The 21,086-nt window shown below is 42.1% G+C and overlaps 1 protein-coding gene across 1 annotated transcript; it reads left to right on the top strand.

Moving 5' to 3' along the window:
- The first annotated feature begins 1,236 nt into the window (after nt 1–1,236).
- alp3 (alkaline phosphatase 3) lies at nt 1,237–20,437 on the top strand. Its single transcript, XM_061681683.1, has 11 exons — nt 1,237–1,306; nt 6,185–6,301; nt 6,585–6,700; nt 7,403–7,577; nt 8,990–9,162; nt 9,238–9,378; nt 10,196–10,265; nt 11,123–11,257; nt 14,734–14,925; nt 18,317–18,433; nt 20,121–20,437. Exons 1-11 carry the CDS (start codon nt 1,237–1,239, stop codon nt 20,435–20,437), a joined length of 1,623 nt encoding a protein of 540 aa, XP_061537667.1.
- Nucleotides 20,438–21,086: the final 649 nt, after the last annotated feature.

Raw genomic sequence — 21,086 nt, 5'->3', positions numbered from 1 at the left:
CTCTTCATCAGTGCTCGATGATCATCAAAACACGGTCTCACACACACAAGCAGTGCACTTTTCGACCACAAAATTCGCTCCTCTCATACAGCTAAATAATGTAACCATAATATTAGAAACGTGTCTTGTTCTACACATCTGCAAACTTCAACAATTATAAACATGTAAGTAGATGAATCCCTGTCTCACAGTGACTTTAAAATCGAGTACTGATAAAGTTGTCAATTTTCATTAGATTGTAGATTAGATTCTGCATATCAACAAGTATCTGATCACCAGGGGCTTGTTCTATTTGAAAGGCTAATCAGTAACTATAGTGAGGACGCAAGGCCATCAAATTAGTGCCAATAAATGTTCCATTATCTGTGTGACACAAGGTACTTCTTGTATAAGAACTGAAGGAACACTTTTGCATTTGTACCTATATGAATCATGAAGACATTTTGGTCAATCACAAGAAAAAAAACAAATCAAATATTCTTTTACTTCATGTATTCATTGTAAAAAGAATTCACTCGGATTAGATCCAAAATGACAGCTGTGATCAAATATTTTGCCTTTAAAGAAGAAACTTATAGTCTATGCAGTTTTCATTGACACTGTAATCGAGGTATTGATCTAAGAATATGTTTATAATTCTATAACTGCATTGCATATTGAGAGCTGTTTTAATATTGTGTTCATCTGAAGTAACTGCAACAGCGCAATAATAAACAAAGTACATGCAATACTGTTAATTAAAAAATAGCTTTAATATCATTCTACAAGCATATTTTTCTTATACAGCTCTTGTAGTGGATCTCATTACATTGCACAGGTATGTATAGTTTGTGAGAGCCAATGGACTTTCTGACACTTACATAATCATGGGCTGCATTATCAGTCAATACCCAGCTGATAGGATTAGGCGCATCTCTCACTCACACACAAACACACTCATGCAGGCACGCACACATTGATTATTACTACTGCATAAAAATATACTGCCTTTATTAATTGCTTGACTTTTGTTGATAAGTCCTCCAAGTTAATAAAAAGTCAGCTAATTATGAAAACATAATCACTTGTTTTCAGCTCCCAAGACAACAAAAAAACTGCACTCTGACCCCTAAAATGAATGAGCGGCTCAAAGGTCATTTATGACATCGCAAGTGATGGGACATTGTAAGCAATATTTATATCAGAAGGTGATCCTCGAAAAGTTTAGCGGATCAATCCTCCAGGTACAGAATAGTCATGGAGCCTTCAAAAGTGTCCATGTTGGCTCTTTTCCTGCTCGTGGTCGTTGGAAAAACCTCAGCCAAAGGTAAGCCTTGAAAAACCTTTCTCCACAAAAGTCATTCAAAATTAAATCTTAAAAAATTATAGACGTCATACAGGCAGTTATGTCGTTCGCTGCTTTGGAGTCTCCGTTTCACTGAGACTTCAACTGCTTTTCACTCCTACTGACAAGTGATTATGCTGATAGTTGACTACTACGGTCTCAACTGACATTTAAGTATATTTTAAAATAAAAACATTCACTCCTTTCAGATGTCAATGTTTTCAGCAGACAGACATTTCAACTGCTTTTACTCATGCACATGCCACTGCAGTACTGTATATCTGTGCATTTTGTGTTACACAAATATTGTACTGCAGTCATACAAGGTGATGGTGGCAGTGAAGTCCAATTTGAAGACCCTGTAAAGTGGATTTACAGATGTAAATTAAATACCTTACACCTGTTTTAATATAACTGCTGAAAACATGCAAATACTAAGAACTGTGTGGTACTAAATTGTGTAGATAAAGCATTCACCATTTCAGTTTTCATTATTTTTTTGTTTAGTCAAGACTAAAACAGCGCTCAGTGACACACTTGGGCATCTGGCATGAGTCATCCCTACCCGATTATATATTAACTTGAGCACCTTTGTTCGCATCAGCTGTTATCCACCTCAATTGCGATGTGCTGTTAGCTATGCCTTCACCCCCAAAATATATCTTCCCTTCGGATAGTCCGCTGGTGCAGCCCCTTTAGAACGGCTCGTTGTCGACCGTGAGTGTGTGCTTGCTATGGTGAGAAAGGCAGAAACACGAGGAGGGGCAAACAAGAGGAGAAAAGGCAAAAAAAGCCGGACTTTACAGCCAGCGTACGGACCAGTGCGTCGTGCTGGTCTGGCCGCTTTCGAGCACCTAATTGTCGGCCTTGGGTGCGCAAACGACACGATGAGAAAGACTGAAGTGGGAGGAGGGGAGAAAGAAAGAGTGCCTCGTTGCAGCGTGTAAAAGCCCACAAGGCACTCTAAAGCAGCCATGCCAAACCAATGAGATAGCGTTTATTCCAGCCACCAGAGGCATGAAGTGTATTTTTTATACAATTTCTGACAACAAGCTTTATATTATCTTTCATTATACAGTATATTTCATTGATATTGATGTGGATTTCCAGGTCTGAGAAAGCGTAAGCTATAAGCCCCCCCCCCTTCCGAAATTTTAGGACACAACCTTATAAGTCTCGCATCTGTGGGCATTCTCGTATGTACCGCCCTTAAGCCTGATTGGTTCTCAGGAATGCAATTGTCCTCTTTGAAGCTTAAAGTTGAAAAAGAAATCTCTGAAGCAGGCAACACTTCTACAGGCATCCTGCTATACTGAAAGAAATGTCTCTTTAAGTCCGTATTAAAAATACACTACAATATATTTTTATTTCACACATTTTGTCTATTTGTTCTCTACAGTAGCCTGAACATGTTCAGTCTGATCCAAATCGTTCTGTTTTGACTTGACTCTCATTTGAAATTTACTCTCACCTCCCATTTTATTCTGCTCTGCTTTTGTTCCTCGGCATCTCTGTCATCCGTTAAACCTACAATCATTGTTTCCATTAATATCAATGATACTCTTTCATTAATTACATCCATCCATCCATTTTCTGTACCACTTATCCTCACAAGGGTCACGGGCATGCTGTAGCCTATCCCTGCTATCTTCGGGCAGGAGGCGGGGTACACCCTGATGTTGGGACGTTGTGGTAAACAAATAAAAACTGAATACAATGATTTGCAAATCATGTTCAACCTATATTTAATTGAATACACTACAAAGATATTTAATGTTCAAACTGAAAAACCTTATTGTTTTTAGCAAATAATAATTAACTTAGAATTTTATGGCTGGAACACATTCCAAAAAAGCTGGGACAGGTGGCAAAAAAGACTGAGAAAGTTGAGGAATGCTCATCAAACACCTGTTGAGAACATACCACAGGTGAACAGGCTAATTGGGAACAGGTGGGTGCCATGATTGGGTATTAAAGGAGCTTTCCTGAGTTGCTCAGTCATTCACAATCAAAGATGGGGCGAGGTTCACCTCTTTGTGAACAAGTGTGTGAGAAAATAGTCGAACAGTTTAAGGACAATGTTCCTCAATGTAAAATTGCAAGAAATGTAGGGATTTCATCATCTATGGTCCACAATATCATCAAAAGGTTCAGAGAATCTGGAGAAATCACTGCATGTAAACGGAAAGGCCAAAAACCAACATTGAATGCCCGTGACCTTCGATCCCGCAGGCGGCACTGCATCAAAAACTGACATCAATGTGTAAAAGATATCACCACGTGGGCTCATGAATGCTTCAGAATACCAATGTCAGTAAATACAGTTTGGCGTTACATCCGTAAGTGCAACTTGAAACTCTACTATGTAAAGCAAAACATCTGTGAAGGCACCATTAATGCTGAAAGGTACATACAGGTTTTGGATAAACATATGCTGCCATCCGAGCAACGTCTTTTTCATGGACACCCCTGCTTATTTCAGCAAGACAATGCCAAACCACATTCTGCACGTGTTACAACAGTGTGGCTACATAGTAAAAGAGTGTGTGTACTAGACTGGGGAGCCTGCAGTCCAGTCCTGTCTCCCATTGAAAATGTGTGGCGCATTATGAATCGTAAAATACGACAACGGAGACCCCGGAGTGTTGAACAGCTGAAGCTGTACATCAAGCAAGAATGGGAAAGAATTCCACCTACAAAGCTTCAACAATTAGTGTCCTCACTTCCCAAACGTTTATTGAATGTTGTTAAAAGAAAAGGTGATGTAATACAGTGGTAATCATGACCCTGTCCCAGCTTTTTTGGAACGTGTTGCAGCCATAAAATTCCAAGTTAATGATTATTTGCTAAAAACCATAAAGTTGATCAGTTTGAACATTAAATATCTTGTCTTTGTCGTGTATTCAATTAAATATACCTTGAACATGATTTGCAGATCATTGTATTCTGTTTTTATTTGTTTAACACAACGTCCCAACTTCATTGGATTTGGGGTTGTAGTTTGACAGAGCTGCCAAATGTTACGGAATGTCCGTATTTTGTTACGGAAATCACTGATGTTGACTTGTTACGGCCGTAACACTGATTGTTCCGGATGTTGAGAAAAAAGAAAACAGCGTCTGACATTACCGGCGCGTCCACATTGAACAGCTGCATGGTGCACGTTATTTTATTATGCCGCGCGGAGGCGAAGTTTCTCATTGCGTCCGGTGTCAGCGCATTGTAATCACTGATCATCGCCTCCATGGAACCAAATAAGCTGTACTTCTTAACATGCTTCTTACAAGTGCCACAAAGGGAGGACGGGGAGTTGATCGGCGAAGACAACGTCAAAGCTAATTTCCAAGATATCGTTGCAAGCAGTCGCAAAACATTGAAATAAGTGATTTGGTGATACAATACACTTGTCACAAAGGTCTGGCCGGAACCACATTTTCATGGAGCGTAACCAACTTTCAACAACAGGCGAATTAATACATGTTTAGGGATATAAATATGATATAATACACATCTACACAGGATGCCGTATCTGAACCGGAAATTAATTAATACATCACTGCACACGTCACTTCCGAACATGGGCAGTTTAAAAGTATATTATTATGATTAAGAAATATTGTAATATAAAATAAGCTCACCTTTATTAGTCCCACAACGGTGGGAATTTGCATTGTTTCAGCAGCAACTGTGGATGTAAAAAAATATCACTGTCATATAAATAGCATGCAAGAGAAGATGTACAAGAAATACATTGTAGAAAATGGAAATCAAAACTATTGTCCATACATGAACTATCCAATACATTCTATCGGCAATGTTTTGTTTGTTTTCAAAATAGAGTGCCTAGTTTTAATTTAGCCATTTGAGATCTAATTAATCTGCTTTAAGAGACTTGCTTTTTTTTGTTTTGTTACCAGGGTTGAAAACGGAATTGGCAAATTGCGAATTAATCCATAGATAGATATTTTTGATGATGGAACATCCAAATCTCATATATTAGTACTTTGATTCTGTCAGGATTCAGGTTGCAAGTTGGACCCAGATGCAGAGAAGTGAGTTTGTGAATAAAGGTTGATTGCAGCAAAGGAACTCTGAGAACTAAATCCGGGATTGGCAGGGTTCCAACGAGGACCGGTCTGGCAGGGTAGGGGTCCGTGTTGTCGGTGGGCTGCAAGAGGTGAGCACTGGTTTGCAGGGAGCAAGGGCAGATGGCAGACTGGGGACAAAGAACAAGAATTAGGTAGCGGTAACTCACTAGGTCTTCAGGAAGCAAAAAGATAGGCAAGGTGGCTAGGCTACGAACTCGATGTAGAGCGTTTATAGTCTGGCGACGAGTTGGAGTCCCACAGCGTCTTAAGAGCAGTCAGGAGTACTCAGCATGACAAGGTGCAGCTGCTAGACTCCGACACATCAACCCTGCAAAACACCCATGACACACTCACACACGCACACAAACACACACACACGCACACACACACACACACACGCACACACACACGGGCTGGACTCAGGGTGCTGAAACAGCAGCCCTGACAGATTCAGGCCACAACTGTGTCCGCCATTACAAGGTTGATGTAATAAAAACAATAAAATGACAAATATTGAAGCCATAATTTATTAACAATGATGATGATGACTGTCACAAAGTAATGTTCTTGACAACGTTTTGAAAATATGGAAATTCAGACAAATTTGGGCAAATTGTTCTGGAAGTGAATTTTTAGAGGTTGGCAGCTCTGGTTTGATGTTTATTCTCTGTGGGATTCTCATAAAAGCACAATGGGTTTCAGTCTGCCATTTTCATGAAAGAGAAGCTGTCTATCATTGAAACTAATTTGATTCACTCATTCCCCTACACAGTTGAAGAGGAGAACGCAGAGTTCTGGAGATCGCAGGCAAAGAAGACTTTGCAAACAGCTTTAAATAGGAAGCAGAACACCAATGTGGCCAAAAACATCTTGTTTTTCCTCGGAGATGGTAGGTTGCTGCACACAAAGTGGCAAAAGTCCAAAATAGACTGTTCCAATCTGTTGTACACAGTAACAGTACACCACGTTCTGAATGGGTACAGATGGTTCATTGAATTCCATTGTGTCCAAAATTGTTAAACGTTTATCGAAAAATCCAAATCGTGTAAAAAAAAAAACAAGAAAACAAAAACTGTTTTATCTTGTCAGTAAAGTTGTACAACTCCTTTAGAGAACCACATGAATAGAAAGTCTGCATGTACTGTACTACAGTATATGCATGTTCACATTAGGTATGGGAATCACAACCTATACAGCAGCTCGTATCCTCAAGGGACAACTGCAGAACCAAACAGGAGAGGAGACAGTGATGACCATGGACACCTTCCCCCATGTGGGCTTGGCTAAGGTACCACACAAACAAACACTCAGGCACGGGGAGAACATGCAAACTCCACACAGGCGGGGCAGGATTTAAACCTAGGACCTCAGAACTGTGAGGCAGATGCACTAACCAGGTGCTTACAGTGCCGCTTATTTACATATAATGTACATTTACAGTAATAATACATTTTGATTACCATAATGTAACTACCCTAACCATTGATCAATCAGCATCTGCAATATTTTTTAGGCCATTAATTCATTCATCTTCCGTTCCGCTGATCCTCACTAGGGTCGCGGGCATGCTGGAGCCTATCCCAGCTATCTTCGGGCGAGAGGCGGGGTACACACTGAACTGGTCGCCAGCCAATCGCATTTTTATTAAATTTTTTAACATTTATAACACGTTTTGCTGTGGTATTAAATTCCATGATGATATGACCAAAAATATGCTTACCTTTCAAACTTTGTTCCAAAGTGTGAAAAGGCCAACACTTTATTTGGGTGGCGTGGGGGGGGGGGGGGGGGGGGTCTGATTTTCAGGTTGGAGAGGCACTGAATTGGCTTGCCACTGAAGGAAAATGTGATAGCTTTTTTTCCTCACGACAACTCACCTCAACCAAGATCAGGTTGGGTTTTCCTTAACAGAATGTATGGCTTCTCTCCGCACAGGAAAAAGCTGGCTGGCAGTGTGTTAGATTAAACGTGCTCCTTGTGCTTTGTGCAGACCTACAGTGTGGACTTCCAGATTGCAGATAGTGCTGCCACAGCCACTGCTTATCTATGTGGGGTAAAAACCAACCTGAACACCATTGGCGTCAGCGCAGCAGCTCGAAATGGCGTTTGTAAGAGTCAGAAGGGCAATGAAGTCACATCCATCCTGAAGTGGGCCAAAGATGCAGGTGAGGATATTAAGAATATGTAATGAAAACTAGGGATGCACGATAACAGTTTTTTTGCCACCGATACCGATAAGCGATAACTTGCTACTTCCTCAAACTGATACCGATAACAATATCATCTTTTTAATGGTTTACATCAGGGGTCTTCAAGGACCCTCAAACTGGGGAAATGTCATCAACGGAACAGAGGATAGGACCCAAAAATGCACGACTCCAAAACAAATCGGCAGTTTCAAAAAGAGAGGTTTAATATACGGGCAGTGGTCGGTACACAGGCAGGCAATCCAAAAAAGGCAACAGTATCCAAAAATGTGAGGCAAAAAGGCGAGGTCGATAATCGGAACAGGGTCTAGTCTTACTGTGAGTCTGTGACGTGGAAACAAGGAATGCCGGAACGTGACGACAAGGTACAACGAACTGGCGACTAGAAAGAATGAGACACACGAGGTTAAATGCAAGGGGTAATTAGGGTGAACGAGGCACAGGTGGTGAAGATGCTCTCAGGAGCAGGTGTGTACGAGACAGGGGGAAAACAACAACACACACCCATGACAGGAAAGGCTAAACCCCCTCCTTATGTATCCATCCATCCATCCATCCATCCATTTTCTGAGCCGCTTCTCCTCACTAGGGTCGCGGGCGTGCTGGAGCCTATCCCAGGTGTCATCGGGCAGGAGGCGGGGTACACCCTGAACTGGTTGCCAGCCAATCGCAGGGCACATACAAACAAACAACCATTCCCACTCACATTCACACCTACGGGCAATTTAGAGTCTTCAATCAACCTACCATGCATGTTTTTGGCATGTGGGAGGAAACCGGAGTGCCCGGAGAAAACCCACGCAGGCACGGGGAGAACATGCTCCCCTTGTTGGGGCCGGAGATTGAACCCCAGTCCTCAGAACTGTGAGGCAGACACTCTAACCAGTTGTCCACTGTTTCACACCTCCTTATGTATATTATATATAATTGTGTTGAGATTCAGCTCATCTAATTTGGCCAAAAACACGTATTATTTTTGCTAAACATATTTTGTTGTGACAAAAGCAGCATTATTTTTTTTTAATTACTATTATTACTTTCTGCTGTTTCCACTTTTTCATTTCCTACAGTAAGGTTGTCAGTTTTGGTTTTCTCTCGTATTTTTATGTATTCTGCCCTCCCAGAACGTGCAGTGTTAAGTTCAGCAGATAACTAACAGTTATCCAAATCGACCTTGTTTAAAGCTTTATTTATAATAAATATTCATTCAGCGTACATACAGTAAATCTGCTATCTTAATACAAACGTACAATGGGAATCTCCATAGATGGACTAATAGAAATTAGTATTGTGATAGCGGTTTAAGCCATCAAAGAGCAAAAGTAGCAGTGGCAGAGAGATACTGAAGATAAACTACTGAATATTTTTAGGCAAGTCTGTCGGCATTGTGACAACCACACGGGTGCAACATGCAACCCCGGCCACCAGCTACGCCCACAGTGCCAGCAGGAAGTGGTACAGTGACACGGACATGCCTGCTGCCGCCAAGAGAGATGGCTGCACTGACATTGCCTCTCAGCTGCTTAATAACACAGACATAGATGTGAGAATGTCTATTATTCCAAACATTTTATTCAGTTTCATGATATCCTGCTTCATGGAGTATACATGCTTGCAGGTGATCATTGGTGGCGGGAGAAAGTACATGACCCCCAGGGGTACCAAGGATCCAGAATACCCCAGAGACTACTCATCCAGGGGTAAAAGACAAGACAAACGCAACCTCATCAGTGAATGGCAGAACCAGAAAATAGGCAAGGTAATACATCTACTTGTGATGTGCGGATCGATACTGAAATATCGATACCTTCGATTCTGAATCTTGATGCTCAAAAATTTATTTTCAAATTAAAATACCGATACTTCTGGTTATTTAGTCATATGAGGTCATGCGTAACAGTAATTAATTACAACCTGATAACTATACAATCACAATAATTAACATGTTGTTAATTAATTACAGCCCCGATTTCAATGAAGTTGGGACGTTGTGTTAAACATAAATAAAAACAGAATACAATGATTTGCAAATCATGTTCAACCTATATTTAATTGAATCAGTCAACATCCCATGATGCAGTAGAAACTGTAGTTAAGTTCGGTAAAATAACTTTAAAGTATTTTACTGGAAGGTACAGTATGTGGTAAATAACTGTAGCATTTACAGGAATGTCTAACAGTGTGTATCGGATCGGAAAGGAAATCGGTGGTATGGAGCATCGAAAGCATATACGTATTTGTCTGTCTGTCGATGCATATGTACAAATATATCTGCTTACTATTTATTCATTTTGATTAGTTTGATTTTTTTTTCTTTTTTTGGTATTTTACTTTAATTATAATGTAGCTACATGGAGTACATCTTTGTTTTTAAGAAATGGGTATTGAATTTTTACATAGAAATTATGCTTTGCCATATTTACTTGCTCGCAAAGAGCAATTAAACTTTTGTGGACGGAGGCAGCATTTTATTCTCGTCTTTAGAATACAGAAGTGTTGTGACAGAGTGTGATTCAAGCAGTAAAGAAAGTTTTGTGATAGTGTGATGTTGTGTGATTTTTATTTTTATACTATAGGTAGCCCATTATGTATGGAATAAAACCGATTTTGATGCTGTCAACCCAGAAACCACAGATTACCTCATGGGTGAGTGTTTTTGTTTACACTATTTCAATATTTTATTTTACTGCCAGCAGAGGTGAAAGTTCATTTTTATGTCTTTGACTCCTTTAACAGAAAGCCCCACCCACAAAATCAGGAAAATTCAAACTATATATATACAATATTGTTTTAAGTCTTTGCATGTTTTCCGCAAAGTCACTGATGGTGTAGTGGTGCACTCACTTGACTTTGGTGCGGGCAGCGTGGGATCAGTTCCCACTCAGTGACGGTGTGAATGTGAGTGCGAATGGTTGTCCGTGTCTATATGTGCCCTGCGACTGACTGGCGACCAGTTCAGGGTGTAGTCCGCCTTTCGCCTGAAGTCAGCTGGGATAGGCTCCAGCGCCCCGCGACCCTAACCAGGATAAGCGGTGTTGACAATGGATGGATGGAATGGATGTTTTCCGCACTTAACTTCAAATAAATTTTATGGATTTAGAAACAAAACGCGGGCATTGTGGGCGACTGGTTAGCAGATCTGCCTCACAGTTATGGGGACCGGGGTTCAAATCCCGGCCCCACCTGTGTGGAGTTTGCATGTTCTCCCCGTCCCTGCGTGGGTTTTCTCCAGGCACTCCGGTTTCCTCCCACATCACAAAAACACGCGTGGTAGGTTGATTGAAGACTCTAAATTGCCCTTGGGTGTGAATGTGTGCGCGAATGGTTGTTTGTTTATATGTGCCCTGCGATTGACTGGCGACCGCTTCCAGGGTGTACCCCGCCTCCCACCCGATGATAGCTGGGATAGGCTACAGCAGCCCGCGACCCTAGTGAGGATAAGCGGTAAATTTTGACTTTCACTCACTGCCGTGTTTTGTTGGTGTGCTTTTGTTCTCCCGCAGCTCTGTTTGAACCAGGTGATCTGCGATATGAAGCTGAGAGGGACCCCAGCATGGACCCATCCATCGTTGAGACCACGGAAAAAGCCCTCCGCATCCTCAGGAAAAACCCTAAAGGCTTTTTCCTTTTAGTGGAAGGTGAGGACAAGCAGTCCATGCACCGTTTGATTCATCCTAACTAATTAATCAGGCAGGCAAAGTTTGAATAGTGAAATGCCAAAGGTGACGCCTTTCTAAAAATAGAAAACAGTGATCTTATACAGTAATAGTCACAAAGGGCATCACTGTAATAGATGTTTGCTAAAACATCAATATGTCTTTTTATTTATATGTGGGCAACACTATCACTGATTTAAGAGTTGAAGGTGGTCTTTTTTGTGCACAACCCCCTGAATCCGCAGTGACATACAAAAGTGTACCTGTGGTGGATCCAGCGACTTGCAAATACGTTTGCATTCTGCTCAATGCATTTGATGTAACGTGTGACTGTGTGCGTATGTGTCGTGTATGTGTGCTGGTTGACTGTGTGCTCCCCACGGAAGCGTCCCCCAGCCTCCTAACCCATCGCTCCTTTAATCTGATGTGGGCGCCTGGGGACTTCATGGTGCTACTCTGTCTTCTCCATTTCTTTAAAATAACAAGCCCATGTATAAATAGAAGCAACCATAAAGTTCAAGACTTTCCTCTCCTCGTTCCAGTAAGAAGCGGAGGCAGAGTAAAATTATCAATTTTAAAATTTCCTTACATTTACTTGCTGAAATACATGTACTGTACACAAAAGTATTTCAATGTTGTGTGGCTGCCAATAGAGACATTAATTTAACAGTAAGTTTATGATGGTGAAGCTCCAAGTTCTAGAAATGCACCGCATCGTAGTGGAAAATGTCACGAGTGTGTGTTAAGTGAGTGCGATACCAACACAGACAACACTTAAGTTAATTTAAAAATTGTATTAACAAGAGGTATATGTATGAATGTTGAAAAAGGAAAACAAAAGAACAAAAAGGCAAATGTGAAACTACAATGGCCGAAGGGTGTCCTGTGATTAACAAAACGGAAAACAGAGAAATAACTAAAAATCACACAAGAGGGCAGACAGTAACGCATAGGAGTACAATAAGAGAAACACAGCAATTAACAATAAACCGAATTACAAAAGTACTTACAAGTAGAGGTGTACACAACACCACGACGTACTGGTACGGGCAGGAAAACACGGTCAGACAAAATACAGTGATGGCAGCAAGCAAAAAGCAATAATCCGACGACTCCTTTCCGACACCACGAGGTTTTTAATTTCCCTTGATTGACATTGCCTGCGAGTGCATGACAGGAGGCCACAGCCACCAGCAATCTCCAAAACAATTGAAGAAAACAACGCGGCACTGAACAGGAACATGACAGTACCCCGCCTTCAATGGATGTCCCCTGGTGGCCTACCTGGCTTAGAAAGTGTAACAAATGGAAGTCACGGATGAACGACGGATCCAGGATCCAGGAGCGGGGGACTCATTGATGGTCTTCCAGACCATACTCCACGCAGTCAATCAGATACTGGACATCCCTGCGCCTCCTGCTAGAATTTAAGACTGCCTCAACAGAGTAGGCTGGGTAACCATCAATGACACGTGGGGGAGACAGGAATGGCTGGCACAGCGGAGTTGGGGAGGCAAGCTTGAGCAGAGAAATGTAAAAAACTGGATGGACCTTGACTGAAGAGGGCAGTTTGCGCTTCACAGCAGCGGGGATTGATCACAGAGTCAACATCAAATGGACCGATGAACCGAGGCCCTAGCTTCTTGGAACCCCCCCACAGCTGTAAATCCGTGTCGAGAGCCATACCTTCTTTCCAGGGCAATAGGACGGAGCGGGAATCCTGTGTCTGTCAGCGACCCGTCTGTTCCGCCATACATGGTGGGCCTGGCACCGATGAACGTGGACCGCTGGAATGGAGACCTCCCTTTCCTGGATGGGAAAGCAGGACGCCAGTGTTACGAATGTGACCAAATATGGTAACTTGTCTGATAAAGGTTTAATGTATTATATCTAACAATGAACAACCTCGGTGTAGATCACAGGCAGCTGACGCACAGCACGAACCGAAGGAGATGGAGTTGAGGAAGGTAGCGTGGATTAGATTTTTGGGGGCACAGCGTTTTTTTGGGTTTTTTTTTTTTTGAGCGGGCCGTGCCCCCTCTTGCCCCCGATGATGACCCTCTCATCTCACTAAACTAAAGGATAGGACTACCTTTCATTATGATGGAGTGCAGTTGTACAACCTGATAACTATAAAATCACAATAATTAACATTTTGTTAATTAATTACCTCAACCCAAAAAAATATGATTCTTGTAAAGGCAAAATGTTCTTATTAAATTGTGCAAGTGTACTAAATGATTTGGCAAGTAGTAGTAGCACACTGTAATTCAGCAATCAATCACTACAATGGAACCTCGATAAAACGGACCCCAATATAATGGATATAGAATAAAACGGACCATCGGTACTGAACAATGCATCCAAAAATAGTTTCCATTTGTCATTTAGAATGCCGTTGACATAGTCTGTTAGCTCCAGAATTGGCTGCTGTTGTTTACTGGCGCTGTGGTGCAATGCAGGCAGAAAATGGTACCGCATTTTCGGAACACATATCTACAAAAAGACTAGATCCAATTCCAAAAGACGTGCCTCCCGTGTCTATGTGGCAGCCATGTTGAATGTGGGGCACTGACATAGCGGCCATGTGACGATGGTTATATCTATTGTCTATTGTACATAGAGCAGAGAGAGAGAGAGCGGCACGGCTGCGGCATTAACTCTGAGGAGTAAAAAACAAGTCTTTGGAGTCTGGAACATGCTATTTTTGGTACCGTAAAAGTTTATTTTTTTCAAGCCGTTCACCTTTGGCAAAAGATTTGGAACTAGGAAGCACACTAATTCCTTGTGGCTCATTAAAGCGACTCGCCTCTAATGAGTACTTTACATCGACAATCTCACCATGACCAAGTACACTGGTGTGGTAAGTTTGGATAAAATTGTAAACATTTAAACATTTTCAAACTTTTTAAAAATATATTTATTAAAAATAACTGTCCTGTACTGGGTGTTTTAGGCCACAAAAAAAAATCCTACAAAACAATCATTTTGTCCTGGACAGTAAAATGGGTGCATATGGGCTCAAAGAATTGCTTCAATGTAATGGACAATCGGCTATATCGGATGACCCCTACGCCCCAATTTGTCCATTATATCGAGGTTCCACTCTATACTGTATTATTTTTTTCGTGAATGTATGTTGTGTACATACAGACATACACGCTGTGTCCGCACTAAGTAAAATATCCAACCCCAATTCTAATGAAGTTGGGACGTTGTGTTAAAGATAAATAAAAACAGAATACAATGATTTGCAAATCATGTTCGACCTAAATTTAATTGAATACACTACAAATATTTTAATGTTCAAAGTGAAAAACTGTCTAACTATACAGTTTCTTGTTTTTAGCCAATAATCATTATGGCTGCAACTTCATTGGAATTGGGAGAATATTTGACCATTCAGAGCGCAAACTCCTTTTTGTTTCAAGTTGACCTTTAACTCTGCCTGTTCTCAGGGGGCCGCATTGACCAGGCCCATCACGATGGCCGAGCATACATGGCACTTCATGAGACGGTTGCGTTCGACCACGCCATTGCCAAGGGCCTTGAACTCACCAACGAGGAGGAAACGCTCACTATAGTGATGGCTGACCATTCCCACCCATTTACCTTCAACGGATACCCATTTCGAGGGCAAAGTATTCTGGGTAATCATTAATCTTAGCGAATATAATCAGTTGCTGCTCATTGGTCAAATGAGTAGGGAAGGCGAGTAAGATTATTAATGTTGTCTGTGTAAGAAGACGAGACATTCACAAATGGGAATCTAAACGGTGTAGAAACCCTACTAGCCCTTTATATTGACAATAGCCTAAGGTGACATTCGGTAATCAGTGTGTGTGTGCTTGTGTGTGATGACACTCATTGTATTGCCTGCCAGTGATTCTCTGCCCCCAGTCGCTTGACATTTCCTCTGGTTTGTACCCCCTTCTATTACAACACCCAGCCAGCAGCTTTTCTATTTTAGTCCGACAATTTCTCTATGTCTCTCTTCTCTTCTCTCCCCTTTTCCGTGGCTATCATTGTTGACAGCTATCTTTCTTTAACTCATGTTCTCTCAGCACAGCTCAGTCCATCAGCCATTCTCACTTGTTTATCTCTTCTAGAAGCTTCCTCACTATTGACTTCCTCCCTCTTCTTTCAAATCTGTCATTTTTCTTATTTACCTGGAGGTTTAAAATCTGTCATGGATCCAATGCATTTTCAGTGAGAAAGAAGATTATTTGTTGAATTTTATACCTGACTGACCGTCACGTGACGTCTGGAGCTCGATGAAGCTCAACTTAACACTGCCACATGCTGGTTGTGGCACCGTACATACCAGACTCCACTGTGCACTTTTAGTGGCTTTTCTGGTCGATAAGAAAGACTAAATATCACACACTTTCGTTAAATATATTAGACAGTCTGTTAAACGTCCGTAAGTGCAGTACATGTGTGATAAAACGTATATTATTGGCGATGTAATGAGGAAACACCAATGTCTCTTGTGTGAAGCCACGGACCAATCACAGCCTTCCTGAATGGATGTGTGCGTGGTCTCTTGAAGCATCGTGGGAGCGGTGACTCAACGTGACTTCCTATGCATTTGAACAGGAAAATATGAAAATTCAGCTATTTTAATGATGAAATAATTGAAATTATTGGATTGAAAAATAAAATTGATGTAAACCACGGACCATAGAACTAAAATGGAACAATTTAATGTAATCATAAGGTTTTATTTACTTTTCACATGCAGTGGAAATGGAAGACCGCCAGAGGGCAGTGAGGGTCTGCCTCACTTGCCTACCCTGATCGCACGTCACTGATCGAATCCCATATCTGTGTTCCAAACCTAAACAAGAGCAAACTGACCATTTTTAAGACGTGACTTGAAGCTCATTCAAATCACACCTTGACACGCAAAAAAAAGTTGAGGAAATGATATTTGCTTCTGAAATTGAATTATCTTTGTTCTCCTTTCTTTCTCGGAAGAGAAATTTAGTTACTACTTTAGTTGCAAATAGCTTCTTTGCATATCTGTATATATCAGTGGCAGGCGGTGGATTTCTGACATGGGCCTTTGCACAGCAGCCAAGCCCCCAACTCCCCCACACCCCCAACCCATCCTGCTGATGGATGTACATCAATGAGGAAGAAGTTTCATCAGAAAGTTGAGGAATGACAAAGTTTACTCGGCACCAAAGACCCTGGTTGACAAATGTATGAGGATGGAGAAAACTTAAAAAGTAATTGTGGCTGCTGACCAACACGGTTCATGTCAAACCCTGTTTATATTCCATCAACTCTGTCGCGAGCCTACCGGCCTAATTAATTATGATGTATTTGTTTAAAATTGTATAAAAAGGTAACACACACCAGCATTAGCGGCAGTGCCCAGTAGACTTATGTCACTGCTGTCGGAATCCTTTCGTCTCTCTCTCTCTCTCTCTCTCTCTCTCTCTCTCTCTCTCTCTCTCTCTCTCTCTCTCTCTCTCTCTCTCTCTACCTATCAAAAAGCGCTGTGGTCTCGATTATTTGAAGTTTGGAACCACCAGGACCCTTCCAAGATCTGGCCGTCCGACCGAGCTGAGTAACTGGGGGAAAAGGCCCTTGATCAAAGAGGTGAACAAGAACCCTGTGGTCACTCAGGCGGAGCTCCAGTGTTCCCTTGCAGAGAAAGGAGACCCCTCCAGAAGGTCAACCACAGCTAACGCACTCCATCAATCAGGCCTTTATGGTAGAGTGGCCAGACAGAAGCCACTTCTCTTTAAAAGGCACATAACAGCGCGCTTGGAGTTTGCCGAAAGGAACCTTAAGGATTTCTATTCTGCAGAAACTAAATTCTCTGGTCTGATGAAACCAAAATAGAACTTTTTGGCCAGAATTGCAAGCGTCATATCTGGAGAAGAAGAGGCACTGCTCATCACCTGGCTAACACCATCCCTACTGTGAAGCATGGTGGTGGCAGCATCATGCTGTGGGGCTGTTTTTCTGCTGCAGGAACTGGCCGACTAGTCTGCATGGTGAGTAAAATGACATCTGCCAAATATAGAGAAATTGTTCAAGAGAACTTGCTCCAGATTGCGCTGGAACTCAGACTAGGGTGTTGATTCACCTTCCAACACAACAATGACCCAAAGGCCACAGCCAAGATGACAAAGGAATGGGTTCAGGAGCAGCCTGTGAATGTCCTTGAGTGGCCCAGCCAGAGCCCAGACTTGAATCAAAATGAACATCTCTGGAAAGACCTAAAAATGGCTGTCCACCGACGCAGGTCATGCAACCTGACTGACCTTGAGAGGTCTGCAGAGAAGAATGGGAGAAAATGCCCTAAAACAGGTGTCCTAAGCTCGTAGAGACATACCCAGGAAGACATGAGGGTGTGATTCCTGCCAAAGGTGCTTCAACAAAATATTAATACTGAATACTTATGTACCCATTATGTTTAAATGTTTACATTTCCATACATTTGCACAACTGTCTGAAAATGTTTTTCTTTGTCATTATGGGATATTTTGTGTAGATTTGTTTTCATTTTTTTGTTTTTAAAGAAAACTACACTCAAATCAGCTTTAGAATAAGTCTGTAACAGCAAAATGTGGAAAAAATGAAGGAGTGTGAATACTTTCTGGTGGCACTGTATATACAGTATACATGTATCCTATAGATATATATCATCATCAGCCCTCTGAAGCTAATATTAACGGAGCCTTAGTGTTTGTGTTGTGCTCTTTGTAGTCGCTCTTTCCTCTTTTGTTCCTGTTTCACCCTCCTCATCTTTCTCTGAATCATCCTCCTCCTCCTCCTCCTCCCGGTGGTGCATCAGTGATTAATGTGCTTGTGAAGCCCTGAGCTCTTCATCAACAAGGAGACTCGCCAGGCTAATGGCTCATCTGGCGAAAAAGACTGTTTAACCCAACAAGCCTTCGACCTCCGGCAGAACACTTGGGAACCAGAGACTGCACCTGTGTGTTTGTGTGTCTGTGTGTGTATGTATATAGTATGGGTATGTTTCAAAGAGACATGACACAAATATGTTTTTGTATTTTCCAGGGAAATCTCCATTGTGGGCCAAAGATATGTTGCCATACACCACACTTATGTATGGAAATGGACCTGGACACAAAATCACCAATGGCACACGGCCCGACATCCGCAATGTCAACACAAGTAAGATCCAATTTGTTGCTTCCATACCTCACGGTAGCATTCCTCTCTTGCCTGCTTAGTTGTTTCAAGGACAGACATTTGTGACAATACAATGCTATGAAAAAAATGCCAAAATGACACAAATATGTTTGCCATATTCCATGTGAGGTTTTTTTTCACTGTCATACCTTTGCCCTTTAATTGAATACATTTTCCTCTTTCATTATCAATTGTTTATATTAGCATTATTCTCTTCATTCATTGAGTAGCCCTCACATTGCTTTTATACAATGAATTCAAAATAAAACCAGATGTGATGGGAATCTTGACTTTCATCTTAAATTTAAGAGGATTATTTTGTCATGAACGGATGGAGACTGGACCCAAGAGCAGGCGGAGGCTGAGAGGTTTTGATTAACAGTTTATTGAAAAAGGGAAATGTAGATGGTCCTTGAGGTGCGCTGGCGGGTTGTTGATGCAGAGAATGCGTGGCAGATGGTGAGGAGGGCAGGCGGCTGGCTTGGCGGTGTGGCAGTAGGAATTCACTTGGCAAGGAACAGGGAGGGAACACTGAGAACATAGACGTCAGAAAGGAGACGAGGAATTGTGTAGCTTACGTGGAGACTGGGGACCCGTTGTACCGCTGGAGAAGCTGTAATACTCTGGCAAGGATTTTTGGGATCAGGCAGGCTTAAATGTAGGTGGAGATGAGGGCTGATTGGTGACAGGTGCGTGGCCGAGTAAGGTGCTGGAAAGAGAGGGAGGGGAGAGAGAGGGCGAGATGACCTAAAGCACCACCCAGGCTCCAACCGTGGCTCATGACAATTTTAGTTTATTAAAGCCAGTTTGAATCTGACTTGGGCGAGAAGAGGGGTACACCCTGAACTGGTCGCCAGCCAATCACAGGGCACATAAAAACAAACAACCATTTACACTCACATTCACACCTAAGGACAATTTAGAGTCTTTGGTTAACCTACCATGCATGCTTTTGGACTGTGGAAGGAAATCGGAGAAAACCCACGCTGGCACGAGGAGAACATGCAAGCGCCACACAAGGAGGCCGGATATGAACCCGAGACCTAACTATGAGGTGGCTGCGCTAACTACTCGGCTGCTGTGCTGCCTTAATTTCACTTTGTTTGTTTACATGTGCCCTGCAATTGGCTGGCGACCAGTTCAGGGTTAACCCCGCCTCTTGCCCAAAGATAGCTGGGATAGGCTCCAGCACGTCCGCGACACTAGTGAGGATAAGCAGTACGGAAAATGGATGGATGGACATCAGTTTATAAACTCATAAGATGAAAGTAATTAAATTCCCCATGCAATGAATTGTAACTGTATTGGTACAAGTATTTATCCCTTGGAGCTAGCGTAAAACTACAGTCATTTAATCCAGTGATTCCCAACCTTTGTGCCATGAGACATCATCACGTGTGCCACGGAAAATCATCAAAATTTGGGAATACATTGAGATGAGATCAGTATTATTTCAGCATACTGTATATACTTTTTGTGACATTTTAGTTTGGTGGTGTGCCATGAAATATTATATATGAAATTAAATATGAAATATATATATAATTTTGAAATATAAATTGTGTGCCGTGGCTCAATAAAGTTTGGGAAACACCGATTTAATCAATTCATGTTGCTCTCCTCTTTGCTTATTGTGGACAGCAGTGTATTCCCAACTTTGTTTCCACAGAAACTAAAGAGTATGTCCAGCTCTCAGCAGTGCCCACAGACTCCGCTACCCACAGTGGAGAGGATGTGGCCGTGCTGGCCCGTGGACCCATGGCCCACCTCTTCCATGGCGTCCAGGAACAAAATTACATCGCCCACGCCATGGCCTATGCTGCCTGTGTGGGGACAGACCTGAGGCACTGTCGAGGGCAAACGACTCCGGCTTTTGTTCACACCACCTTCAACAGCGATAATAGTGCTGGAGGAGCCCGAACCTCAGCGGCATTGATCAGTGGCCTCCTTAGTGCAGCACTGCTGGCCCATAATGTGCTGATGTAACAATGATGTTGCTCCAAGTGGCACATTTAAAAGGAAGGGCTTATGGGGCTGGCGTGAGCGGGGAAATAATGAACACTTGTGATATGTCCTGGGGTGACTGTGTTATACTGAACAGTACTACCAATAAAGTTTTTGTTTGATAACCTATGACTTTTCATGTGGTTGTCTTTAATTTTCTTTCTAATCGTGTAAGACAACTCTCTCCTTTGCTTCCTCTTTTCAGTGTTCAGTGTGGTATACACTATGTCATCAAACTGCACAGGGATTACATGTCATTGTTTAAATAGATCGACTGACTGGTTATCAGTTTGAAGACACCTGTGATGCTAATTAGAGGATACACGTTGTTTGAACATGTCCCTATGATGAAGTTATTTGTAATCTTTTCTCAGGGTACCATAATTTTTGTCCAGGCCTGTCTCATCAGTGTGTTTGTTTCTTCAATAATTATGTTGAACCACAATTCAACCTCGATAAACTGCATTCTTCCAAGTGGCCCTGCTGTGAGACTGCCCCCAAGGAGGCTCCCCATGGACCCTAAACTAATTAATATCTACCCTCGAAGTCTGAACTCCCAAGCAACAAAGGCCAGATTTTTCCACCGGACCAACTGTCTGGGAATAGGAACAATTGCTGGGACAAGGTGACA

This window comes from Phycodurus eques, chromosome 7 (assembly GCF_024500275.1).
Source record: "Phycodurus eques isolate BA_2022a chromosome 7, UOR_Pequ_1.1, whole genome shotgun sequence".
Taxonomy (NCBI): Eukaryota; Metazoa; Chordata; class Actinopteri; order Syngnathiformes; family Syngnathidae; genus Phycodurus; species Phycodurus eques.
Note: the sequence above shows the minus strand (reverse complement) of the source record. Positions and strands in the feature narration are given on the sequence as shown.